General features: G+C 39.6%; 1 protein-coding gene across 1 annotated transcript; it reads right to left on the bottom strand.

Annotated features, from left to right (window-relative positions):
• Positions 1–346: 346 nt before the first annotated feature.
• On the bottom strand, positions 347–20,628 carry myrf (myelin regulatory factor; the record flags this gene model as incomplete). Its single annotated transcript, XM_080504752.1, has 27 exons — positions 347–427; positions 520–594; positions 729–834; positions 1,205–1,267; positions 1,528–1,621; positions 1,737–1,976; positions 2,057–2,131; positions 2,539–2,606; positions 2,825–2,908; positions 3,015–3,083; positions 3,187–3,269; positions 3,358–3,430; positions 3,539–3,699; positions 3,788–3,897; positions 4,107–4,215; positions 4,439–4,639; positions 6,362–6,467; positions 6,556–6,666; positions 6,754–6,830; positions 6,936–7,131; positions 7,791–7,905; positions 8,067–8,167; positions 8,303–8,525; positions 10,095–10,156; positions 10,532–10,831; positions 10,974–11,064; positions 20,583–20,628. The coding sequence occupies 27 exons, from the start codon at positions 20,626–20,628 to the stop codon at positions 347–349; spliced, it is 3,120 nt and encodes a 1,039-aa protein (XP_080360878.1).
• Between the last annotated feature and the right edge of the window lie 1,937 nt (positions 20,629–22,565).

A 22,565-nucleotide genomic window follows, 5' to 3' on the forward strand; every position in this document is an offset into this window, starting at 1 on the left:
TTTCACAAAAAAAAATCCAAACAAATGGCCTGAAAATCAGCTGGATCTTGGATTCACTACCGCCCCCTGTTGTTAAAAACTCACATTACATTAATTTTACATACTGCACCTTTAAACAGGTTTTTATACTCCAGTGATCACAGCAAACAAAAGTCTGAACTGATATACAGTGTTTAGAGTGGGGGGGGGGGGGGGGGGGGGCACACACTTTGTCTTTGCAGGAATATCTTTAAAATGATGTACACTTGATAATTCAAAGCTCCATCCCATCACAACAGCATTGAAAACAGAACCACAAAAAAAACACGGTGAACTGTAAAGGCACAGAGAAACGTCGTCTTCCTCCTCACACACAGCTGTTCAGAATGACAAAGTGGTATTCGGTGTATGGTGAGAACTTTCCTTCAGTGGCACAGTTGACCTTGCTCTGTCAAGGAAAAGCACGCGAAAATCAAAGAGTCAGTATTGATCCACCAGATAATGCTGTAAAAATTAAATCTTCGTATTTGGTTGACTCACAGATGTGGACACGCGGAAATGATAAGTGACATCTTGGACAGACACAACAGTCAGTGACCACAAGTGATGAGTCCCCTATGAAGAAGAAGATGAGAACAAATCGCTTATTGAAATTACACATCAATGTTTTTTAATACATGCAAAGAAACATGAAAACAAGTGAAAAGAGTTTTAGATGAGAGATCATGAATACGAATGGCATTATTTACCTTTGTGGATGTACTCTGTCCACTGTAGAGGTCTGTTTCTGTGTAGTTGGAGCAAAGACGGCCTTTGGTGGCTCCACATTGTCGTACATATACATTGTTGGTGGACCTATAAAATAATTGGTAATGCTTTATCTCATCAGCCCGCTTCAGTTGTACAATAATCTTCCATAAATATCGGACCAGAGTATTAGGCAATAGAGATAATTCATATTATACTGGCTGGATTGCATCATAGTTAAAAAACTGTTCAGTCTTAAGTTAGATTTAATCAATTTGTCATCAATTCATGGCACATTGTCTGGGAAGTATTTTGCATGCTCAGTTCATGTCAGAGTACCCTATAAAGTACTAAATACAGTACTCTGAGGGAAAATAAGAAAGTATTTAACTGATTTTGAGAAAATCAAAAGTTTCTCTCAGTGTCTGATATTATTTCATGCAATTTCATAAAGGATATGTAATGTTTATATACTCACGTCATGTGTAAAGTGATTTGTGGGATAGAGGAATTTCTTTTACTCTGGAGTGACACGGTGTAGCTAGAACAACACATGGAAAAACAATCATTAATATACAACATATACATATCAATTGTGCACAAAGTGATTCTCCCACACTTTGAAATCACCTACACTACAACTTTACTATAAAATATTTTCAATCTAAGGAAATATTTTTAAGCTTTTTCAGCAAAAGCAACATAAAGATCTTCTGCTCTTTCGCCAGGATATTTTTTTTGTGAAAAATTTCCTAAAGTTAATCTGCCCATAATTTGAGTAACTTTAAAATATATATATACCTGCAGCTCTCTGCTGTTGTGCAACTTTGTACAGCAATTTCTTGGTCAGTTTCCACAATATAAACACTTGTGAGCGAGGGAACCGTCCTTCCCACTGCAAAAAAAAAAAGACATAGCATTATGCAACTCAGGCAAATGGATGTACAGTGTTTCCATACAGGAGTTTAAGTGTGTAAAGTTGCATGACTGGACTGTGTGAGTGTATTCACCCTTTGTGTGAAGGCTGCGCTGCCTGCGTGGGACCGGCTGCTGCTGCTGCTGCCCCCCCGGCAGGCGGTTGGTGGCTCCCACTCCGTCCACGTCCGACGAGGCAGGCCGTTTTGACTTGGCAAAGTACATGGGTGCAGAGGTGTGACTCAAGCGGTTTCTGTTGTGGCCGTCCTTGTCCATCGGTCTGGACTTGGCCTTCTTATTAATAGTGCCTGGTGTGGGGACCAGGCTGCTTAAACCTACGGAGGAAGGATGGTTTGCCTGCTCAGAAAACACGATACAGCAAAAGAATTTGTATATGGGATGAGAATTGTTTTACCTGGTGTGGACTGGTTGTTACTCAGAGTCAGAACAGTAGAGGATTGGTTGTTTACAGCTGTGGTTGAACAGCAAGCTGCAGGAGCTTAAGAGTGAACACAGAGCACGGTCACATGAGGTCACAAATACTAGTAATCATCACCCGCTTGCAACAATAATTATATTCAGGCCACCAGGATTCATTCTATTCATAATGTATCATTAATGGTATTGCAGAATAATTGTCCAAAAAAATTTGCAATTTGTAAATTTGTTTCTGCCCCTTTGTTAAAGATTACTTTAATTTTAACTTGTAACTGTTCTGCAAGTGTTACTGTGTGATTTCACAAATCTCTGATGAGCCACTGAGATGTGGAAACTATTTGATTGAAAAGCTCTATTCCTGTACTTTCTGGTAAATTTTTCTTGATAACATGAATAAAGAAAAAACATGTCAGCAGCAATAGGATGGGAGAATAAGGGTTAATGTGACCCCCCACTTACCTGGTGCAGGTGTGGTGGACAGCGGAGTAAATGGATTCTTGCGAGAGGATCCAAGTGCTGCTCTTGACCTGCAAAATCAGACACCACAGTCCAGCAGTTCAAAAGCATGCTTTCTTTGAGTAATAATAGACTTAAGAATGTATTAATTTCAAGGGGCTCAGATCAGTGCATCACTGTCTGCTTTGACGCACACCAGAAGAAACGTACAACTCAGTAAACAAAGACAAGAGTGAAAGAGTAGCTCAAGAAAACTGAATCAAAAGAAGGAAGGTTGTTGATAGAGTACCATGGGCAGACAGGTGGACAGACAGTTATAGTGGCAGTGAAGACGGGCATCCAATAGATGTGGAGCACACAGGAAGGAGCATAGCTACAGAAAGCAGGGATAAATAGATGCATAGAAAGCCTTTAATGAAGAGCTGTCAACTGATTTATTTCACAATAGTGCTCAAGAGGCCGTCCCTGATTTCACATACCCGTCTTTCTCAGCAATATCTCCTCTGTGGTGAAGAGTGAGCACGTAGAGGATAGACATGGAAATGACGCTGTGGACAAATAAAGACCAGTACATGATCATCATGTCATCCCTTTGTTGATATACAGCACTTTGAACGTTGCCCTACATGAAACACTTTTTTGTCTTCTAACCTGAAGGCCATGACAATGACCAGCGCCAGGATGGTCCCCTGCATGAACTTCTGACTGATGCAGCCCTGGTCTGTAGATGAACTCTGCCAAAGGAAGATTACACACAGTGAAAGCTGCACAACCTGCTGCTCGTCAAGGTGCCCCGCATTTAAAAAGCATTTGCATCCAGACCTTGCTCCCGGGTTTGGCCGGCTTCTTCTTGAGTGGGCCGCTCCCTGTTCTGCTAAAATAGCTCCCTGATTGGCTAGAAAGACGAGAAAAACCAAAGGTAATTTCTTTATTAATGAACACAAGTGATTTCTTTTCTGATGTGAAACCTGAAATTGAGTCAACTTCTACGTGTTTCTCTCACCTGACTGTTCCTCCACTCACGGTGCTCTTCATGCTGTCCAGACGGCGGAGCTTGGCCAGCTTGCGGCTCCAGCGCTCCAGTTCATCAATACGAGTCTCCAGGTTGTCTGTCAGCTTACACAACTCCTTCACTGCGCCGACGTTCTCCATAAAGATGCGGTCCTTTTGATGGAGAAGAAGCAAATATAGCTAAGGGTACATATCTGTAAGACATGTGAGCGCTATATTGTAACGGTTATGTCTGCACTACCTTGTTGACGACGAGCAGGTTGGGAATAGTCTCTCCATTGGCACACACCACATCACCCCCCTCCTTCACGGCCTCAGGCAGGATTTGCTGAACCTCTTGGGCAATCACTCCTATAGGAGGGAATGATGGCAAGCTCAGAAGTGAAAAGCTGCTGCACAAGCATCACAGTGCATGCATTTACAGGAAATGCTTGTTGACTGATGCACAAATGACACTCATATGTCAGCATTACGATGATAACAAACATCCAGCATACAACGTAATGGCATGTTGGAGGTAAAGATTTGAAATGAACTGAGGTTATTTATGGGGTTGTTACCAGTCTCTGCCGTGTTCTCTATGCCCACCGTGGCTGCAAACTCAGGCTTGTACTGATAATGGACCAGCCTCATCTGAGAAATCCGTTTTAAATTGTCTGTGGTGTCGACCTACATGCAGACAGAATGACAGTGACATCGGTGCAGATGGTATGAAAACAACATGTAGCAGATGAAAATGTTCCAGTAAACTCTTTAAGACGGACTCCGTAGCTGCACAGTTGGGAGTTTTGCAAAACCTGGGGCCGAAGGCGACGGGATTAAATGATGGCAAGCACAAAACACACACATGCGCAACACATTCATAGACATACACGCTGAGTGTTTTCCTGACCTCCTGGACATTTTCTTTGGCCCTGATGTCTGATGGATGAACCAGAGAGCCCATGACTTTCACGTTGCCATGAACAACAAGGGCCTCGTCAGGTCGGTCGGTGTTGATACCAACCCTCCCGTGGTGGTACACGGAGTCTGGCAGTTGGCCTCGTTGCCAAAGCACCTCATTGTCACTTTCAAATTGTCCCGGGTTGGATGCCTGTTAGAAAAACACAAAAATGGAAGTACAAAAAGAACATGTGACTTGGATAATGGAGATACACACAAAAGATAAATCAATCTTTCAAAATAACAGTTGGACATTGAGTCAAAAATATACTTGCTTGCTTTGTTGCCAAGAGCTGATAAGATGATTGCATGGACAAGAGGAGGTGTCTTCTCCCATCCAAGAAACAGTCTATTACTATAAAAACACACCTGCATACCCCTGCTGGGATTGGCCAACACTGTGGGGGTGGGTAATGAGTCAGAGGACTTTTTTATTTTACTCAGTTAATTTAGATTTTACTGAGCTATTTATTTTTTGGCACCTTTTATGTGTCTGACTTGTAAAAGTCATGTATGGAAATATTATTATCATAACATAATTGAATGATGGATTTGAGCGGTGAAGAAAAGCCGACTTTGGCTACAACTTCCATTGTGGCATTTCAAGCAACAGAAACATCTAGTTTGGGAATTTCTTCCATCCATTTATAACAATAAAACCAATTCATTGATAATCACATTATCATTTGATTGACAGCAGTGGATCGTTTCTATCTGTCCCCAGTCAGATAGCAAACCTAAACCAACCCCCCACCCCCCTTACTGTACAGTCTTGAATATTATTAATCTTCTCATCTAACTTTCAGCAAGAAAGCAAACAAGTTTAGTCAGTGGAGACTGAATAAATAAAACTCTTTGCAAAGCAATGTCTCCGGAAGCAAAATGGCAAATTATACATAAATTACTATGCAGCGGTAACACTGTCCTTTATTGTTCTGTAGTAACTGTTCAGAGTTCAGGGGTAATGATATTTCTGTTAAGAAAGTGCAACATATCTCTGACTTAACAGTTTTTCTTAACAGTTTTTCTTAAGAGTATCTTAACAGTTTCAGATATGCTGAAAAATCGAATTGTTTCCATCAGTGGTTTTCAAAGTGTGGGGTATGCTTCCTTTGGGGAGCACAAGAAAGCTTCCCGATGGCATCACAGCAAGAAAATAAATAAACAAACAAAACATATCAGGTCATGGGGTATAGAGGACACCCTTCCCTTAATTATTTGCATATTTTGGGGGGGAAGAAATCATGATTCGAAGAAGTGGGTTAAGGGGGAAAGTATTCTTTTTTCAATCATATAAAAAAACATTTCTATAACTGAACTAATTCTAAGTACAATTTAACTTAATAAAATGTTTTTTTTTTTTTAAACATGTGAAAAACATCTGAAAGTTTAGCTTTCAAGTCAAAATGACTTCTCAGCCCGAGACAAAGAGTCTGGGTAGTGTAACGTGTTTCAGACTCTGTGACTGGTGGCTCATTCTCCCACACTTTGAAAATCACTGCTTTAAATACAATGAACTATCGCTACATTTTGATCTTAAATGTTTTTTTAAACTATTAAATAATCAGAAAGATGCACCTGAAACTGAAAAGAAAATGGCGTTTTACTTTTTCTATGACCGTGACATGATAAAACAATCGTACAAAATTATTTTATTTTTACATCAAAGGGACAGTGCTTCATGTTCAATACAGATGTATTAACGGATAAACAGGATCACAGGCACGCAGACGAAAACGAAAGAGGGAAATTTAACAGAACTAAAAATGATAAGACTAATATTTTGAAATCTGTGTTATGGGATGAGTGCAGTAAAATAAGAGAAAGGTGTCACATTCACAAGGGATATGATTGTTGTAAGAAGCAGACAGACATGGCCAGACGTTACCCTGACGATGATCCTCTCAGACACTTGAGCAGCCACAGTATAGCACTGACTGTGGGACTGTGCATGCAGCGCCACCACCAACATGAAATACCTGCAGAGACAAAGCCATCGGTGCCAGGTGTAAATGACTGCTGGAGCAAACCGTAGGATCTGACCACGAGTGACGGCGTGTCTCTCACCTCTGATCAGGATTTGGTTTGCCCTTCTTCCTCATGTTATTGGCAGTGGTCTCGCTGAAGTGGAGCCGTCCCACTGTGACCTTTGTAACCTGCTCTGGTGGCAAAGTGACGCTGAAAAAGACAAAAAATGTGAATGCAAACAGTCCCGTTGCGACTGCCTCTCGTTGTTTTTACTTGAGTTTTCGAGGCTGGACTCACAGCACTGGTTTGAAAGGTCTCTTGCTGCGGTCAGACTGTGACTGCTCCACACTAATGGACTGATTCATGGCTTCCACCTGCAGATGAGAACAGACATATTATATGCACCACAGATCCCGCAGTGCAAACAATCCTGATGGATTAATACAACATGGCTAATTTTATCAATCAGTTGCTTTCACCTTCACTCCATTGAGTTTGAGATAAAAGCAATCAATGGGCTGCAGTCCGTCACTGGTCTTGATGTATTTGGGATCTCCCAGCATGCCGACGTATACTGTGACCTGGAAATGGTTCTTCTTCTGGCAAACGAAAGCATCATCAGCCAAGGAGAAGTTGAAGCCTTTGTCAGCATCAACACGGTAGGTTAGCATTGGACTAGAGATGAAGAAAGACAGAGAGAGTCATGAATAATCTGAACATGTGTGCCAAATCAATTTAGAAAAGAATCTTACTCTTCTGTTGCAAGGCAACATAAAGATAGATGAATCTAAGTTCCCTCTATTATTGTTGTAACTTCAGATTCCCATTAGACCTTACTTTTTTCTGCAACTGCTTTATCTCTCTGATCAATAACATATTTTAGACCTACATCTATTTTTAACCAACTGAAACTCCTCGCTTCTCTGACGTAGGTGTTGTGCACTACAAAGTTGTGATGGCCAAGCAGGTGGTTTCGATAACATATCTGAAAGGTCTTGTGAGTTCATTTGAACTTTCCTCCCTCTCTATACTTCTTCTTATTCCGGCAAAGCAAAGGCACACTCATTTTTTCTTCTTCATCTGAAGCTCAGGTTGTCTTTCTAAGCCGAAACCCTGCGCTCCTTCACTCCCCCGCACAGCTCACCACTGAGGAATTTGGACATCTCTGCAACCCTCCATTCCTTAGCTATTCCCACTGCATGCATTGTTGAATTGTCCATTTAACCAATTAAAACTCCTTCTATTTTTCACTTTCTGTTTAGTGCTTTTAAATAGTTTTGTTAGAAAGAAACAACAACATATGAACAAATAATGTTAAAACGAATATCACCCACAGCTCTTTGCAGTTGACATCATATAATGGTGTCCACTTGTTCTGCAGGTGGGGTTGCCATTTGATACACTGATAGTTTGGGTCCAGGTAAGAGTTCTCTGCATCCTGCATTAAACCTGTGAAAATACCGCCAAATACCAAAGGTTTGACAAGGAACGTGACAAATGTAAAAAAAAAATATAAAAAACTGCTCTGTCTTTATCTGTGTAAGAGTGTAAAAGTCGGTATGACAGCTGAGGTAGAGGAAGGGGAGAAGAGAAGAAAGATGCCTGCCTACCTGGTTCTTGTTTGATGATACCTGTGAGGATTTGGGAATTCAAGGTGCTGTTGGGAGAGTCGGAGTGCTTCCTCTTCTTGGCGGGATGAACAGGGATGCTGCTGTAAGATGAAATTGAAACACAGTAAGAAATTGTAAACACAGCTTCTGATTCCCATGATTACGGTTTTACGATAGAAACTGGAAACCCCCCCCCCCCCTTCCTTTTCTCCCTCCTGTATATCTTTATGACTCACTCTTGCCCCTGAGGATGTTGTAGCAGCTGATGGAGCATTTGTGTCTGCTGTATGTCTCCACTCCCACTGGTGGTCGGTCCAATAGGATACTGTGATATCATGGGCTCAGGCTTCAGGTACATGTCCCGATGCATGCTGGGGTAGTGCCCTTGTGGCGGGAGGGGAGGCGTTGGAGTCATGTGACACATGTTCTCTGGTGTCATGGTCCTGATAATGTGAGGATCTAGGAGATACGAGTGAGAAGGAAGATAAAGTTTACAATGGGAATGTCCAACATCCAGCCCACAGAATGATTTTCTTTACAAAGTGTTAATTTGACCAAAAAGAATCTAATGAGTAAAGTTGTGAAACCACCGTTGGACAATCTACGGTGGGCATGGAGCAATCATATCATTTACACTATGTTGTCATTTAATGCTGTATTTTTTTTAATAGCAATCAGATTATTTGTTTTTGTAATTAAAATGTGTCATTGTTAATAATGGATGTCCACTTTCACACTTAAAGAGAGCAAATGTGATGTTTGTCTCGTATTAAATTTCTTATTGTGGTAGCCAGTCACAAGAAGCCAAAGGTCAGTTTCAGGCCAGATAGTTACTTAACGGTAATAATCCTCCAAGCCAGAAAGAAAGATAAACCTTTACAAAGGATGTTAAGACATGAAAACATTTGTACATCAACATCAACTTTGAGACAAGATAACTGTAAAGATAACTTCAGTTTCAGAAATAAAAGGATAATTCGACATTGCCTAACTCTAACCGTAAAAAATAAATAAATAAAAGAAAGCTTGAAACATAACGATGAACCCAAAGGATGTTAACACAAGATTTATGCACTGGGAGCAAAGCATATTTTGATTTTGTAAGTACATTTCTGACATGTCCTCCCCCGGATAATGTGAGCTGTGACGTGGCACTCTGTCATATCCCAGACCGGATGTTCATCACTGAGTGGGACAAGTAAAAGCATCTGCCTAAAAAAACTAGCTTTTTTTTTTTTTTTAATGTTCTGTTTTTGTTATATTATTGTTCTTTCCCTCCGTGAGCAACATTCACAAGTGTAAAAGCTTGATCATGTGTATGTGTTTTTAAGTTCATGTTTTTCATTGAACATTGTTTCTAAGATGGAGATTAAAATTTTGTGCACCAACACAAATGTAAAATTAGCAGTTAACATTATCTAAAGACTAATTCATTATTATTTTAGTAGTCCAGCTCACCTCGGTGTAAAACTATTTTACATGTCATCCTCTAACTAAAATTACTTTGACGCATCTGGTTTACATGATCACCATTGTCAGTAGGAAATACATTTGACTGAAATCAAAAATGAACCTCTTCTGTCTGTGTAGTATCCAGCAATTTGTTTTACTTTCCTCTAAGCTCAGCTGGAGAAATGCCCATCAGATAACATTATTCCACATCTTATATTAATGGGCAAATCTAACACAGATGTCTGTGGTGAGAAATGTAAAAAATATTTTGGTTTCTTCTCTTGTTTCGCAAAGTTTACTGATGAAAAAACTGAACTCACGTTTGAGTCCAGTCTTTGAAAATGCACATTGATAATCACTGGCCAACACTTTCTTCCTTTTCTTCATATTTTGTGTCCGTTTGTTCTAATGCTCTGCTGAAGTAATAAATAACAGATATAAACTCGGAATTCTTCGATGGCTTTCATTCTTTCAAAGTTTCAGAACTTTTTTGTTTGTTATTTACTTGCTCTCAAGTATACTTCCGTATAAAATACTTAACTTTTCACAGGCATATGATAAAGTTGTGATACTTACCATTCACCTGCTGAGGAGAGTACGGCTCTGAGCTGGAGTCTGGTGGTGACTCTGGAAGTGTCCTGAAATGAAATGTAAAGAATAAATGTGAATCTTACAATAATTTTCCTTTGGATTACACCACAGTGCATAAAAAAGTACTTTTTTTGGGGGGGGGGATGTAATTAGACTTCTTCTTCCTCTCTGATTTCAGTTTTCCTCCCACTGTTCACCAGAAATTTCTTTTTTCCCCAATACAGCTTGATATAGCATTGATTGCATAAATGAACCTGCACGTGTCTGGTTTTCATTGCATGCTTAAAAAAATAGTCTTTTTTGATGACTTCATGTTGAAAATGTGTCTTGCCAGGAGTCCTCTCAACATTTCTTTAACGATCCTTCTGCTTTATGCGCCCGTCACTGTATATACATGCCCATCTTGATGAAATGCCTCTCACCCCGGAGCGTAATGGCCCCTGTGCTCAGGCTTGAGCTGACCCTGGTGCTGCTGCTGGTGATGCTGCTGGTGTTGTTGGTGTTGCTGCTGCTGTTGCCCCAGGCAGGGGTAGTTGTGTCGGAGGCCCAGGGGTAGACTTTGGGGGTAGGCGTTCTGACAGCTGGAGGGCCCAGGCGGAGGGGCTCCTTGGCGTAGTGGGATAGGGGGGCTCACACCGCACACCAGGCCTCCAGAGGAGGACAGTCCCGCCTGGGGAGATGAGTAATTTGGTCCTGGGGCGCTGTGGACCTCAGAGAAACAGCTGGAAACAACAAGTAGAAGAAGAAGAAGAAAAAGGGTGATTAGATTATCAGTGAAAACAAATTCCTTTGTAACGACATGATCTGATTCAATTGGTGCGTGTTGTTTTGACGTTGCTCTGTTGGTTCAGATTCCCTACTGACATGTCAGTGCTATCGTCCTCCTTGCTGATGTACTCTTCCAGGATACTGGTGTCGATGTTGGCTGGCTCCAGAGAACTGGTAATATCATGACCTGTGTTGAAGGGAGGGTTGGGAACACAGAGATGGAGAGCATCTGGGGATTAGCAACAGGAATCTTTCAGTAACTCCACACAGGGCCACAACAGCTTCGGGTTACAACACAAGCTTGTGTTGAAACAAATCCCTGTGTGACTTACCCAACGGCTTTATATGCGCTTTGCTGTTTGATTATATTATATTAGTGTAGTATGAAACGTCATAATTTTTGGCAGAACACATAGTGAAGGTTGAGTGAAACTAAGCGTTGTGAGCGGTTCAAGTGTAAGGATCAGGAATGACCAACAGTCTAAGGATGGAGTAATAGTATTACATACTGATGATTCAGAGGCTCTAATTGGTCACACATTCACGAGAATCGCTCCACGTCACAGGCACAATTTTGTCATACGCTGAGAAAAAAAGTCTTAAATAAATTCTTCTACTTCTCCAAAAACTTTTAGTTTGTATTAAAGAAGAAATTAAAATAGCTCAAATTGGGATTTTCCTCCAAGTGGCATGATTCTTATAATAATTTCATGGTAACTAACATGACCTACTGGTGACTATTTTAACAATTTCAAAATCCTTGCCTAGCTTCACCCCTGGGTCATTTTCACCCTTTGATAGGCAAAGCCTACTAAATCCCAAGCACATGACCCCACTTAATCTTTATAACACCAACATTTTGGAACAAGCACTTGCTTGCACATAAATTTAGAAAGGAGCAAATCCCTTTATACAAACAACACGAAAAAACGGGAACATAACATGATAAAGAAAGAATATGTAGATGCGTAGAACACTGACTGTACAGGAGAGTGGTGGTGTGAGTTGGGTGTGGGTCAAAGCAGGGTGTACAGACCTGGCTTATACAGGATGGGCAACCAGAAGTATGAAAGTCTTTCTCATTTTCTCTCTCGAACACGCGCACGCACACACGCACTCGCACAAAAGCAGCTACACAGTTGGGAATGTCTGGAATTTTTGTGTTAGCATTGGAAAGAAATCTCTTTTTTTTTTCACCCTTCTTGTTTATCTTATACCAACACTGTTCTCGGGTTGATAACTTACACATGATCAATGTCACAATACTTTTCAAGCCTTATTGTGCATCTATTCTGTTTGCCACAAATAGATAAGTACGGTATCATCTTTTGTGAATAATAAATGTGACAATAAACAACTATCGGTATCTTGTACAGTAAAACCCACTAACAAAAAACACTTGTCTTAAAACTAATTGAATCAAATTTTACTGGCAAACAACATGCGTCTTTGTTAACATATTTATGGAGAAACCCAAATGTCTTTCTTCAGCGGACAGAAACAGATGGTTAATGTCTCTTAATACATGCCAGGGCAGAGAAAGAAAAGCAGGATGGTTTCCCACAAATAAGATCCAGATGTGCACCCCACCCAAAGAGGCAGTAAATTTATGGTGGTAGGCCTGATAAGAAAAATAGAGAGATAGAAGAAGAGGGGAGGGTAGATAGATGTAGGCTGACAAGAGTTTTGGGGGAAGAAAGGCAGAAAGTGAGTTTGATGTCCAAGGATGGAATGATTGAGTAACGGAGGTATGAGGAAAAGCGAGAGGGGAATATGAAACAGAGCTTAAGGCTGCCTCAGGGTTTAAAATATGTCTGGGATCAAGCAGTCGACATCAAGTCAAAGGTGGCACAAGTTCAAGACCTAAACTGATGTAAAAACAAACTGTCTGTTCAAGTCCGGGTTGTATCTTTATTGGGGCTGTCAGTGTTTACACATTAACGGCGGCAGATCACAATGCAAGCATAGCGCATTAATATAACAGGGGTGCCTTTAACAACAGAGTTTTTTTCTGTTGCGATGGGAATCCATTTGTCATTTTCGCCTTATCCACAGCAGAAGACAGCAGCGGGAAATATGCCACGTCGTCCGTCCCATTTCAAAACTCTGCTTCACGAGTCATTTTCTTTATGGAAAATGTACGAACGGCATAATTTATTTTTAAACACTTTCTGATTATTCCGTCGATTAAGCCAAACACTGTTTGCAAATTGTGTAAATTGGACTTTAAATATCACTGATGCCCCTGAAGACTACTTTAAACTCCCTTAAAATTATGAAATGAAATACTGAAATCGTACATCCTTTAAGTGGAGACATGATTGGGTCTTTGGTTAAGTGAGATATACAGATTTTATGCTTTTACATTCAAACATTCAAACCACACTGTTATCAGACTGAGCTGCAAATGTCTGAATGAGGTTTATTAGATTTATTAAAATGCTGTTCAGGAATCAATGATTGAAATTTAAAAAAAGGTACTGAATAACGTAGACCTGCAATAACTTCTTTCATCGGTCATTTAAAGGCAATACATACAAATTCTGAATGCAACTGTGAGATATGATGTCTCGGTTCACTAAAAAAAGTTTCACATTTTAAACCGACTTCAGCTCAAAACAGCTCAATAGTAGTTTGCTCAAACAGACAACCAGAGAGCAAGTCGCCATGGAACATGATGAGGATTATTATTTTAAGAATTATTTATGTTATGTATTTGTACAACACCACTCACAAGCAGAAGTGGAAAGGAACCAAGTACAAATATATATCTATATCTATACATATATCTATATCTATATATGTCTATATCTATAGATATAGATAGATAGATAGATAGATAGATAGATAGATAGATAGATAGATAGATAGATAGATAGATAGATAGATAGATAGATAGATAGATAGATAGATAGATAGATATAGATATAGATATAGATATAGATAGTGTCTGTTATTTTCTTTTATCGTGGACCCAAAATTGTTATTTCATTCTGATGTGCATCTCTGATGTAACTTACCCATAATGTAATCTGTATAATACATAAATTAGTCACCTGGTAATTATTATTCCATGTTAAATTGAAAGTGTTTTGACTGTAGATCAAACAAAAACTGATTGAAAAACAAATTCATCACTGTGTGACGACAAAAGCAAACAGTTTCATGCGAATGATTTGTAGTTTTCACTTCATGTGTTGAATGTCGGATTATACTGGTGAAATAAATCACCAGAAATCGAGGATGTGAATAAAAATACACAAACTCACACAAATATCCACCTGAATTTGGGGCATCTGGTAAAAGTTAAAAATACCGATACATGACAACCGTCTCCAGACTTGACCGTGTAAATGACAACTAAGGCTGAAGCGTCTCTTTTACTTCATTATCTGATGATCATCTAAGTGCAGGGACTTCATCTGTGTCTACGTTTCAGCAGCGCAAAGACGTTTTTACTGGTACAAATTCAAATTATGACTCGGTGGATTTTATTTCTCCAACAATTCCATAGCTTCTTGAGTGTTTGTGTTGTGACTAATGAAGAATAGAAACATAAATTAAGTTGCCGTTGCCCTGAAATCAGTTCAGCTTAACTTGGTGTGAACTGGATGTGTAAGTTTGCCTGTCCTCTATGTTTCTCTGAGTCCAGCTGTGTCCGACGAGGAACAGTGAAATGATTGTCAGGCCAACTTCGATACAGACTCGCCTTTTGAGAGATTAGGGGCTGAGAGAGGAGTGTGTGTGTGTGTGTGTGTGTGTGTGTGTGTGTGTGTGTGTGTGTGTGTGTGTGTGTGTGTGTGTGTGTGTGTGTGTGTGTGTGCGTGTGCGTGTGCGTGATCATATGTATCCACATGTGAACTTTGTTTGCGGTGTGTGTGTGTGTGTGTGTGTGTGTGTGTGTGTGTGTGTGTGTGTGTGTGTGTGTGTGAGAGCGTTACGCCATCATTTCAATGCCTTGGTTGTAGGGCTGGAGACTGAGAGTGAGTGAGAGAGCGCTCATAAAACGTGATTTGACAACCATCATTCAATCAAACAGGTTTATCTTTCCATTAAAATATAATGTTGTGTCTGCATCTGTGTTTCATGTGACACTGCCTGACATAATCTTTGATTGTATTTCCGAAATGTACAGTGTAAAGATGAAGGCTTTCAGATCTCATTGCTTCTGTGGTAAATCTGCTTCTCCTTATCAAACTTGCACATCTTTCTGAAACTGAACATTGTGATACACTTACTTGTTTGTCGTCTCTGTTATTATTATGTATGCGCCCATGTTTGTTTATGTTAAGCACTTTGAATGGCCTAGTTTCTGTGTGCTCTAGCAATTAAAGGACCATTGCCTTGAAAAAGGGATCAATTCTCAGTATTGATTCAAAACTTTCCCCTAAACTAAACGGCTAACAATGTGATAGACAGATTGACAAATGATTAATGATCTTGACAATTATTGAAATCAGCCTTCATAATTGTTACGCTACAAACTTTAAAGTAAAATAAATACAAGAAAACTCACAAAAAACTCCAAATAAACAAAAAAAACTTGAATAATCTTGTTTTCATGATTAAAGCAGACCCACATGCATGTGTTCATAATCATAAACAGTTTCAGCTGGACCTTAAGAAGGAACAATGTCCATATGATTGTCAAACATTTAGACTGGAATGAAGTTGCTGCACACAAAAAAAAAAATCAAAACAAAACACAGAAGACAACAAATATTTTTCTCAACAGATTATCATGCAAGATAAAGAAAGAAAAGTCTTTATCAAATCTCTAGAGGAACAATTTCATTCTATATTCAGATGAGCCTGATTCTAGTGAGGCTTTCCCAGTCATATGAGGCCTACAATCAAAACTCATTAAAAAAAAAAAAAAAGGTCTGGTAGATCTGGTAATGGTCCTGGAAGAAGAAACTCCAGGTAGAAATACGTGGATTGTGCATATAGTCCACAGTTAAACACCCATATTAACACCAAAGTAAAGCAAATGTGTCCAATAATCACCTCAATGTAAAGTACTTGAGAGATTTGATGGAGCAATGCAAATACTTTCTGTTGTCCTTTAAATAAGGAAAGAGCATCGCGGTCACACAGAAATTAATATATGATCCGAACAGAAAGCCTTTCTCCTCAGGGAGAGACATGTAAATCACATCTAGATAGAAGCAGAGCAAACAGAGCGGCACAGAGTACCTGCACGTAGCCAAAGCATGGTGAAGTCCTTGAGATGAAATCACCTGAAAGAGAAGATGAGAAGAACAATTCCTGTCTATTTTTCACATGTTTCCCTGCACAGGCTGCAAAGCTTTCTTCTTCAGACCTGGGAGTTTCAGATTAGCGTAAAAAGTGTGTGTGTGTGTGTGTGTGTGTGTGTGTGTGTGTGTGTGTGTGTGTGTGTGTGTGTGTGTGTGTGTGTGTGTGTGTGTGTGTGTGTGTGTGTGTGTGTGTGTGTGTGTGTGTGTGTGTGTGTGTGTGTGTGTGTGTGTGTGTGTGTGTGTGTGTGTGTGTGAGAGAGAGAGAGAAAGGCTTGAAGAGTGTTATAATGAGGATTATTCCTCAGTCATGAGAAAGGGCTGTACCAGGCTACCACACACAGTCCTTGTCGCACACAAGCACTGGTCGCACCGGCGGACCAGGCTCAGGAGATTACAGGAGCAGCTAACAAGGCTGGGACCGGGACAGAGGACGGAGGCTGGAAAATAACGAAACCCTGCAAACTGTGAGGTCGAGTTTGAGTGTCAGCACGACACAAAGTGGCCGAGCACAGCGAGACCACGCATGACGAAGGGGAGACCGAGAGAGAAAAAAGGATGTGTAAGAACAAAAAGATTCAGAGCAACATGTGAGAGATGAAACTGAGTGTGTTTTTTCTCTTTACCGAAAAAGCCTGAACACAAAACAGTAGTAAACAATAAGGCTATTCTCATAATCACTAATAAGATTTAAAATGATTGAGGATGAAGCTGAAAACAAAATCATAACATTTTGGTTCTTTACACCAAGTTCTTTTGTTGCACAGACACCATGGCTCAATCCCATGAAGTCAAGTTGAATAATAAACAACTCTCACTGTATTAGGATTACTCAGCCAGCAGCACTGACAGGTGTGAGGCACAGTGATGAAAATGAAAGCCTACTGGTAAGCAATGTAAGCCTCACTGCTCAAAAACAATGCATTCCTCTGACTGCAGTTTTTCTGCTGAACCCATAAATCAGAGGAACCATCCAAACGTTGCCTGTTTCACACAGGGTTCTTTTTTTTTTTCTTCTAATATGGACGACAGCCCTCCCACCCATTATTTACAACTACTGTGGGAGTGCGGTAGGACTTTATGGGAATTTTCATACAGTAACTCAGGTGAGGAGCAGTTTATCTGCCAAGGACAATATGAAGAACGAACACAATTACTTTGCCTGAAAACTCTAATGGGAAGTCTGTTATTGTGCTTCAAGACAAAGTAACTGCACCATCAAGTCCATTTTAGACTATATAGCCAACTCTGTGGCACAGCTCTGTTAGTTTATTTATCTATGATGTACAGACAATGAATCCCAAGAACTTCTTAGATTCCCTTAGGATTAACTGTGACAACTCAGACCTGCCGGTTCTCCAGCTTCACACTGGACAACAATGAAAAAACAATTAACCTTTTTCTGTTGTATTTTATTCAACAATGATCTGCCTGTTGGTTTTAGCTGAATTTACATATGTTTACAAACTGTTTTTTGATCATGATCATTTGAATTTTTGTTACCTTGAGCGACTATGAGCTGGTTATCATTTAGATTAAAACAACGTATTGACATCTTGTTAAAACCAAACACTAAGTATTAATATACTTAAAATATACATTAAAATAACTGGGGGAAAAAACTGTAATAGTTTCAGTTGTATAATTTAAGTTTCCGTTGAGTATTTTCACTCATGCGAAGTCAGTCTTGATGGGGTAACATCTGCAGGATCTCTACTTAAATTTATCTGCACTTGGGAAATGCGTTTTCAGACTCATGAGCTTTTTTTTTATCTACTTTCAGAGGAATCTCAAACACACACTGGTTTCCAGGTTTTGTGGTATTCCAAGAAAAACACTGAATTATACTACATATTGAGACGTATTTTGGTTGTGATGCTTGATTTTTGTTGTTGTTGTTACTTCAGGCAGTAATGCTTCAGAAATGCTTCGTAGCCCCAAAATAAACATGAGCTGACCGGTATAGGATCGGTCTGCATGTGAGTGGCTTAACTAAGAACAGGTGTTGCGCCATGTTTCGCCTCACAGATGAAAATGGTACCGCTCCTGCAAGTGTGCAGTTTAACACATGCAGGTGTAATATTGGACTTTAATCAAGAGTGATCAACTCAAACAGACTAAATGAATGTTTGTATCTTTTCACTGCAATGTAACTTCTGCTGAACTTGGTGAGTGAATTAAAGTGAGCCACACAGAGCTGACATGTCACAGGCAACACCACTTCATTCATACAATAAAGACATCCTACATAAGACAGACAAATACAAGTGATTTAGTTTTTTCTGTAACTGTAATTAAGTAGTCTACTAAGGTGAATAAAACATTTCCCATTGAAGTCTTTGTAAGGCAGAATTTCCTTGATGCTGTGTGTTGAACATGAGCAGCTCTGTTTACGCTTCAATCACATGTTTGGCTGATTTATGATGGAGGATCACTTTAAACCCCAAAGAAGCCAATTGCGTGATCCTTTTTGTGTGTGTGTGTGTGTGTGTGTGTGTGTGTGTGTGTGTGTGTGTGTGTGTGTGTGTGTGTGTGTGTGTGTGTGTGTGTGTGTGTGTGTGTGTGTGGGACACGCCTGGCGTGTGAGTGACTGCTGGCTGTCTGAGTGAGTCAGAGAGGAGAAGGTCAAGTTTTGAGGGGGTTGGTAGTTCAGTTGGGTCTCTCTCCACACCGAGTCTGCATTATCTCACCTCCTCACACCGTCTGCTCACTGTCACTCTAATGGAGTCAGAGAGAGCGAGAGGGAGAGGCCAAATACCCGAGGAGAAACACCAGTCTCACCTCATTGTGTTTTAACAGTCACCAGGACTATGCCAGGAATGTACATTAATGTGAATGTACACATATTTCACTAATCCAATTAAAATACAGATTACCAGTGCTGAAACCCATTATGGCGCCATGAGTGAATATTTGTGTGCATGTGTGTGTTAGTAGAAAGAGGTCTATTACAGAGTCCATTTAAAAAAACAAAAAAAACAAACCATTATTGGATGCATAAAGGCTGACCAACAACAAACTTCGGCACCAGTTGGAACAAGGTTTCAATTCCTGGACTCAAGAGCAATTTAATTAAATGTTCAGCATAATTAAGGTGAGTTGATGGAAATCCAACATTAAATGGGAACATAAGCAACTACTGTGTACTCCTCATGGACAAGCTGACATTTTGGGTCAAGCAAAAGTGGCTGAAATAAAGCCAAAAGTAAGAACATCTCTCTCTTACTCCCAAAGCAAGAATGTAAACACACTAAATTCCTGTCAAAATGGCGAGGAACCCCTGACAGGCATGGATGGTTGTGTATATTTAACTCAGCACTCTGTATATACTATAATAAGGTGTTAAGTCTCTTCTCAGATAACTTATTATGTGTATCATGTTTTTTTTTTTTTTGTACACCTGACTTCTTCAGTATCACTTGTTTGCACATATGATGTACAACATGATTGCCCAATTTATTCTGAGTTAAATACTATAGACATAGCTTAAACTCTAAGATTTAAACGTATTCATATGAGTTGGGAATTTCACTCAAAGAAAAGATCAGACTAGACAAAAGTAAGCTCACAAAGTTATAAATATATGTATAAATTGTAACAGAGCAACTAGATGGAACCATGTCACAACTACAAAGCTTCAAATTCTTATTATTTCTTACTTCAGAAAGTTGATAAACTATTGATATATACTTGAAAAAATAACAAACAAAACAAATTCCAGGTCACTTGTGAAAAGGGAATAAATTTCACCAAAACGTCACTGTTCCTTGGTTTCTAGATCATTTTCAAACTTTTGTGCAGTGTGGGGATCATCATCACTCAAAGTCACCTTCCTTGTGTCTCTAACACACACACACTGCCACATACACTTGCAAAACACACCATCTATCTTGCCTTGAATTCCTACTCCCTTCTAAGCTTCAACCCCACCCTCCTCCACCTCTTTTTTTTTCTTTCGGAGTCCCACTTTAACTTGATCTGCTACCCATCACCACCACTTTTGCTCCCTGCACCCATTAACCCTCTTGAATTCTTACAATTGTTCTTACTTTCTTTGTTCACATGAACAGCAGATAAACATTGCAGCGGCAAAAACCAAAAGCAAAAACATATATTGTATTGATTAGTTGGGAAAAAAAACGTTTAATCTTAGAGCCATCTGAGTTGTAAGATCAATGTAAATATAATTCCATTTTGTGAACCACCTGCTTTGTGTGTTCCTATTTGGATATGACGCTTCAAGGTAATGCAATAAATGAGGTAAAACTTACACAAAAAACAGTTTTCGTTTTCCTTAAATAGAACTTTATAAAAGCAATTGTCGTTAGAACAGCGCATACACAATACCTCTCAGAATTTTTTAGTATAGAAGGATTCGTGAAATTCGTACCTTTATAATAATAATCCCTCTATAATATGACGAATAGCAACAGCATTGAAGCATTCTTACCTTCAAAAAACCTCTGTAAAGCTTCTGTTTCATCTACCACGTCCATCCTAGCGGGTCCCACATAAAAAATCCATTAAAGTCTCCCCTTTTCCGAACGAAATCTATTCGGATGGGGGAAACTGCTCACATAAACATCACGGAATCCAGATTGTAACTTTTTTTTCTTCTTCTTTTTCCTCACACGTCAGATTAAAAAAAATTAAATAAAAAATCCACTGCTTTAAGCTGAACTTTCTTCCGCTCCGCCGGAAATAAAAGTCTCTGACCTCCAATCGCCTCCACTGACGCTCCAAAACTGTCCAAAAACTCAAAACGCACTCAGGTGTTGTTGTTGTTGTTGTTGTTTTTTTTGAACAATTTAAAAAAATCCAATTGGCTGTAAGGATAGAAATAAATGTTTCTTCAGGCGCACCCGCACTTCGTTGCTCTCGGGCTTCATAATAATGTTTGTCCAAAAAGTGTCATCAGGAGGAGAAAAAAAAAAGTGGTAATTTTGAGGAGAAAAGCGTCTGTGGAGTGGCGCACGATGAGCCTCTCCCTCCGTCCCCTGCATGTGCGCTCCCTGCAGACAGGATGTGTGAGGCAGAGTCGGAGGAGAGGCAGGTGAGGGATGTGCACGAGCCACTGAGCTAGGCTGCAGGAACAAGAAGAAGAAGTAGAAGAAGAAGAAACAAACGCAAACGAATATGATTTATTAGTTGGAGTCCCGAATGAATAAAGGATCTATCCGTCGCTTTTATTTTACACGTAAACTCTCCCACAATGCACTCGTGCGAATTTGGAAGAATTTGAGGCTTGCTTGTAGTAATGCTAAATTAAGTTCACTGATATAGCGATTTTTCCACCATTTGAGCAGCCTCGAAAGCGCTCTTCCGTGTTAATCACATCCACCCGCCACACACTGCCATACAAATCGCAATCCATGTATTGGGGTTCACTGTCTTGCTCAAGGGAATCGAACTGACAACCTTCTGATTGACAAACGACCTTGGACCAGCTGAGACACAACCACTCTTATGGTGGAATAAATTAAGTTAAGTTAAGTTAAGTTAAGTTAAGTTAAGTTAAGTTAAGTTAAGTTAAGTTAAGTTAAGTTAAGTTAAGTTAAGTTAAGTTAAGTTAAGGTCTTGGACGGAAGTAGTGCTTCACCCCGGACCACTCACAGTAATACCTATGGGTACATTCCCAGCCACTTCATTTTTGGATTGTATTGGAAACCAGTGAACGGCCTCACATGTAACTCACAAAGAACATGTAAACTCCACACATGAATGCCCCAATACAAACTTGGTACATTGTCTGTCTGTCCATTTCTTATGCTTGACATTTTCCCATAGTAAATGATTGTTCAACTTTTTTCACGTTTTCATGCTTGTATTTTGTTTTATATTTGTAATAAACAGTCTAAATTAATCATAATCTTCAATAATCAGTGACAAGGTTTTGTAGCTAATGCCATATAGGAAAAATGTAGGTTCAAATAAAAAAATTAATAAATATGATATTATCTTACATTATTTGTTCTGATACATACACATTTTAAAATTGTACTTAGATAAAATTTTGCTGATTTATATATCAATATAAAATTGATTATCATGCCAGATAAATGCAGCTGACTTGATTCAGCCGCAACTTTATAAAAGTACACAAGTGGAGGGAAGAGAATGCCACTCAATAATTGATCACTTTTGATTATGAATTGATGTTCTTTAAATACTCAGTCACACCTAAAACCTAACATTTAAAAAAAAAAAACTACTTGTGTGGGAACTTTTTAAAAAATGCATTTGTTCAACTTAAAGAATCATATAGCAACGGGAGTGTTTTGTGTCAAGGCTCATGGAGGGGAGGATTTGAGGGAATCCATTTCTCTCAACCTTATCAGCTGCATCCCACCCCCCTTATAACAATGCCACTGTGTCCCCCCGCAGCCATAGCGCCCGCCCCACCCCCTCAGCCACATGTGAGATGCTGTTGTGT

The sequence above is a fragment of the Blennius ocellaris genome (assembly GCF_963422515.1).
Source record: "Blennius ocellaris genome assembly, chromosome: 11".
In the NCBI taxonomy this organism is placed as follows: Eukaryota; Metazoa; Chordata; class Actinopteri; order Blenniiformes; family Blenniidae; genus Blennius; species Blennius ocellaris.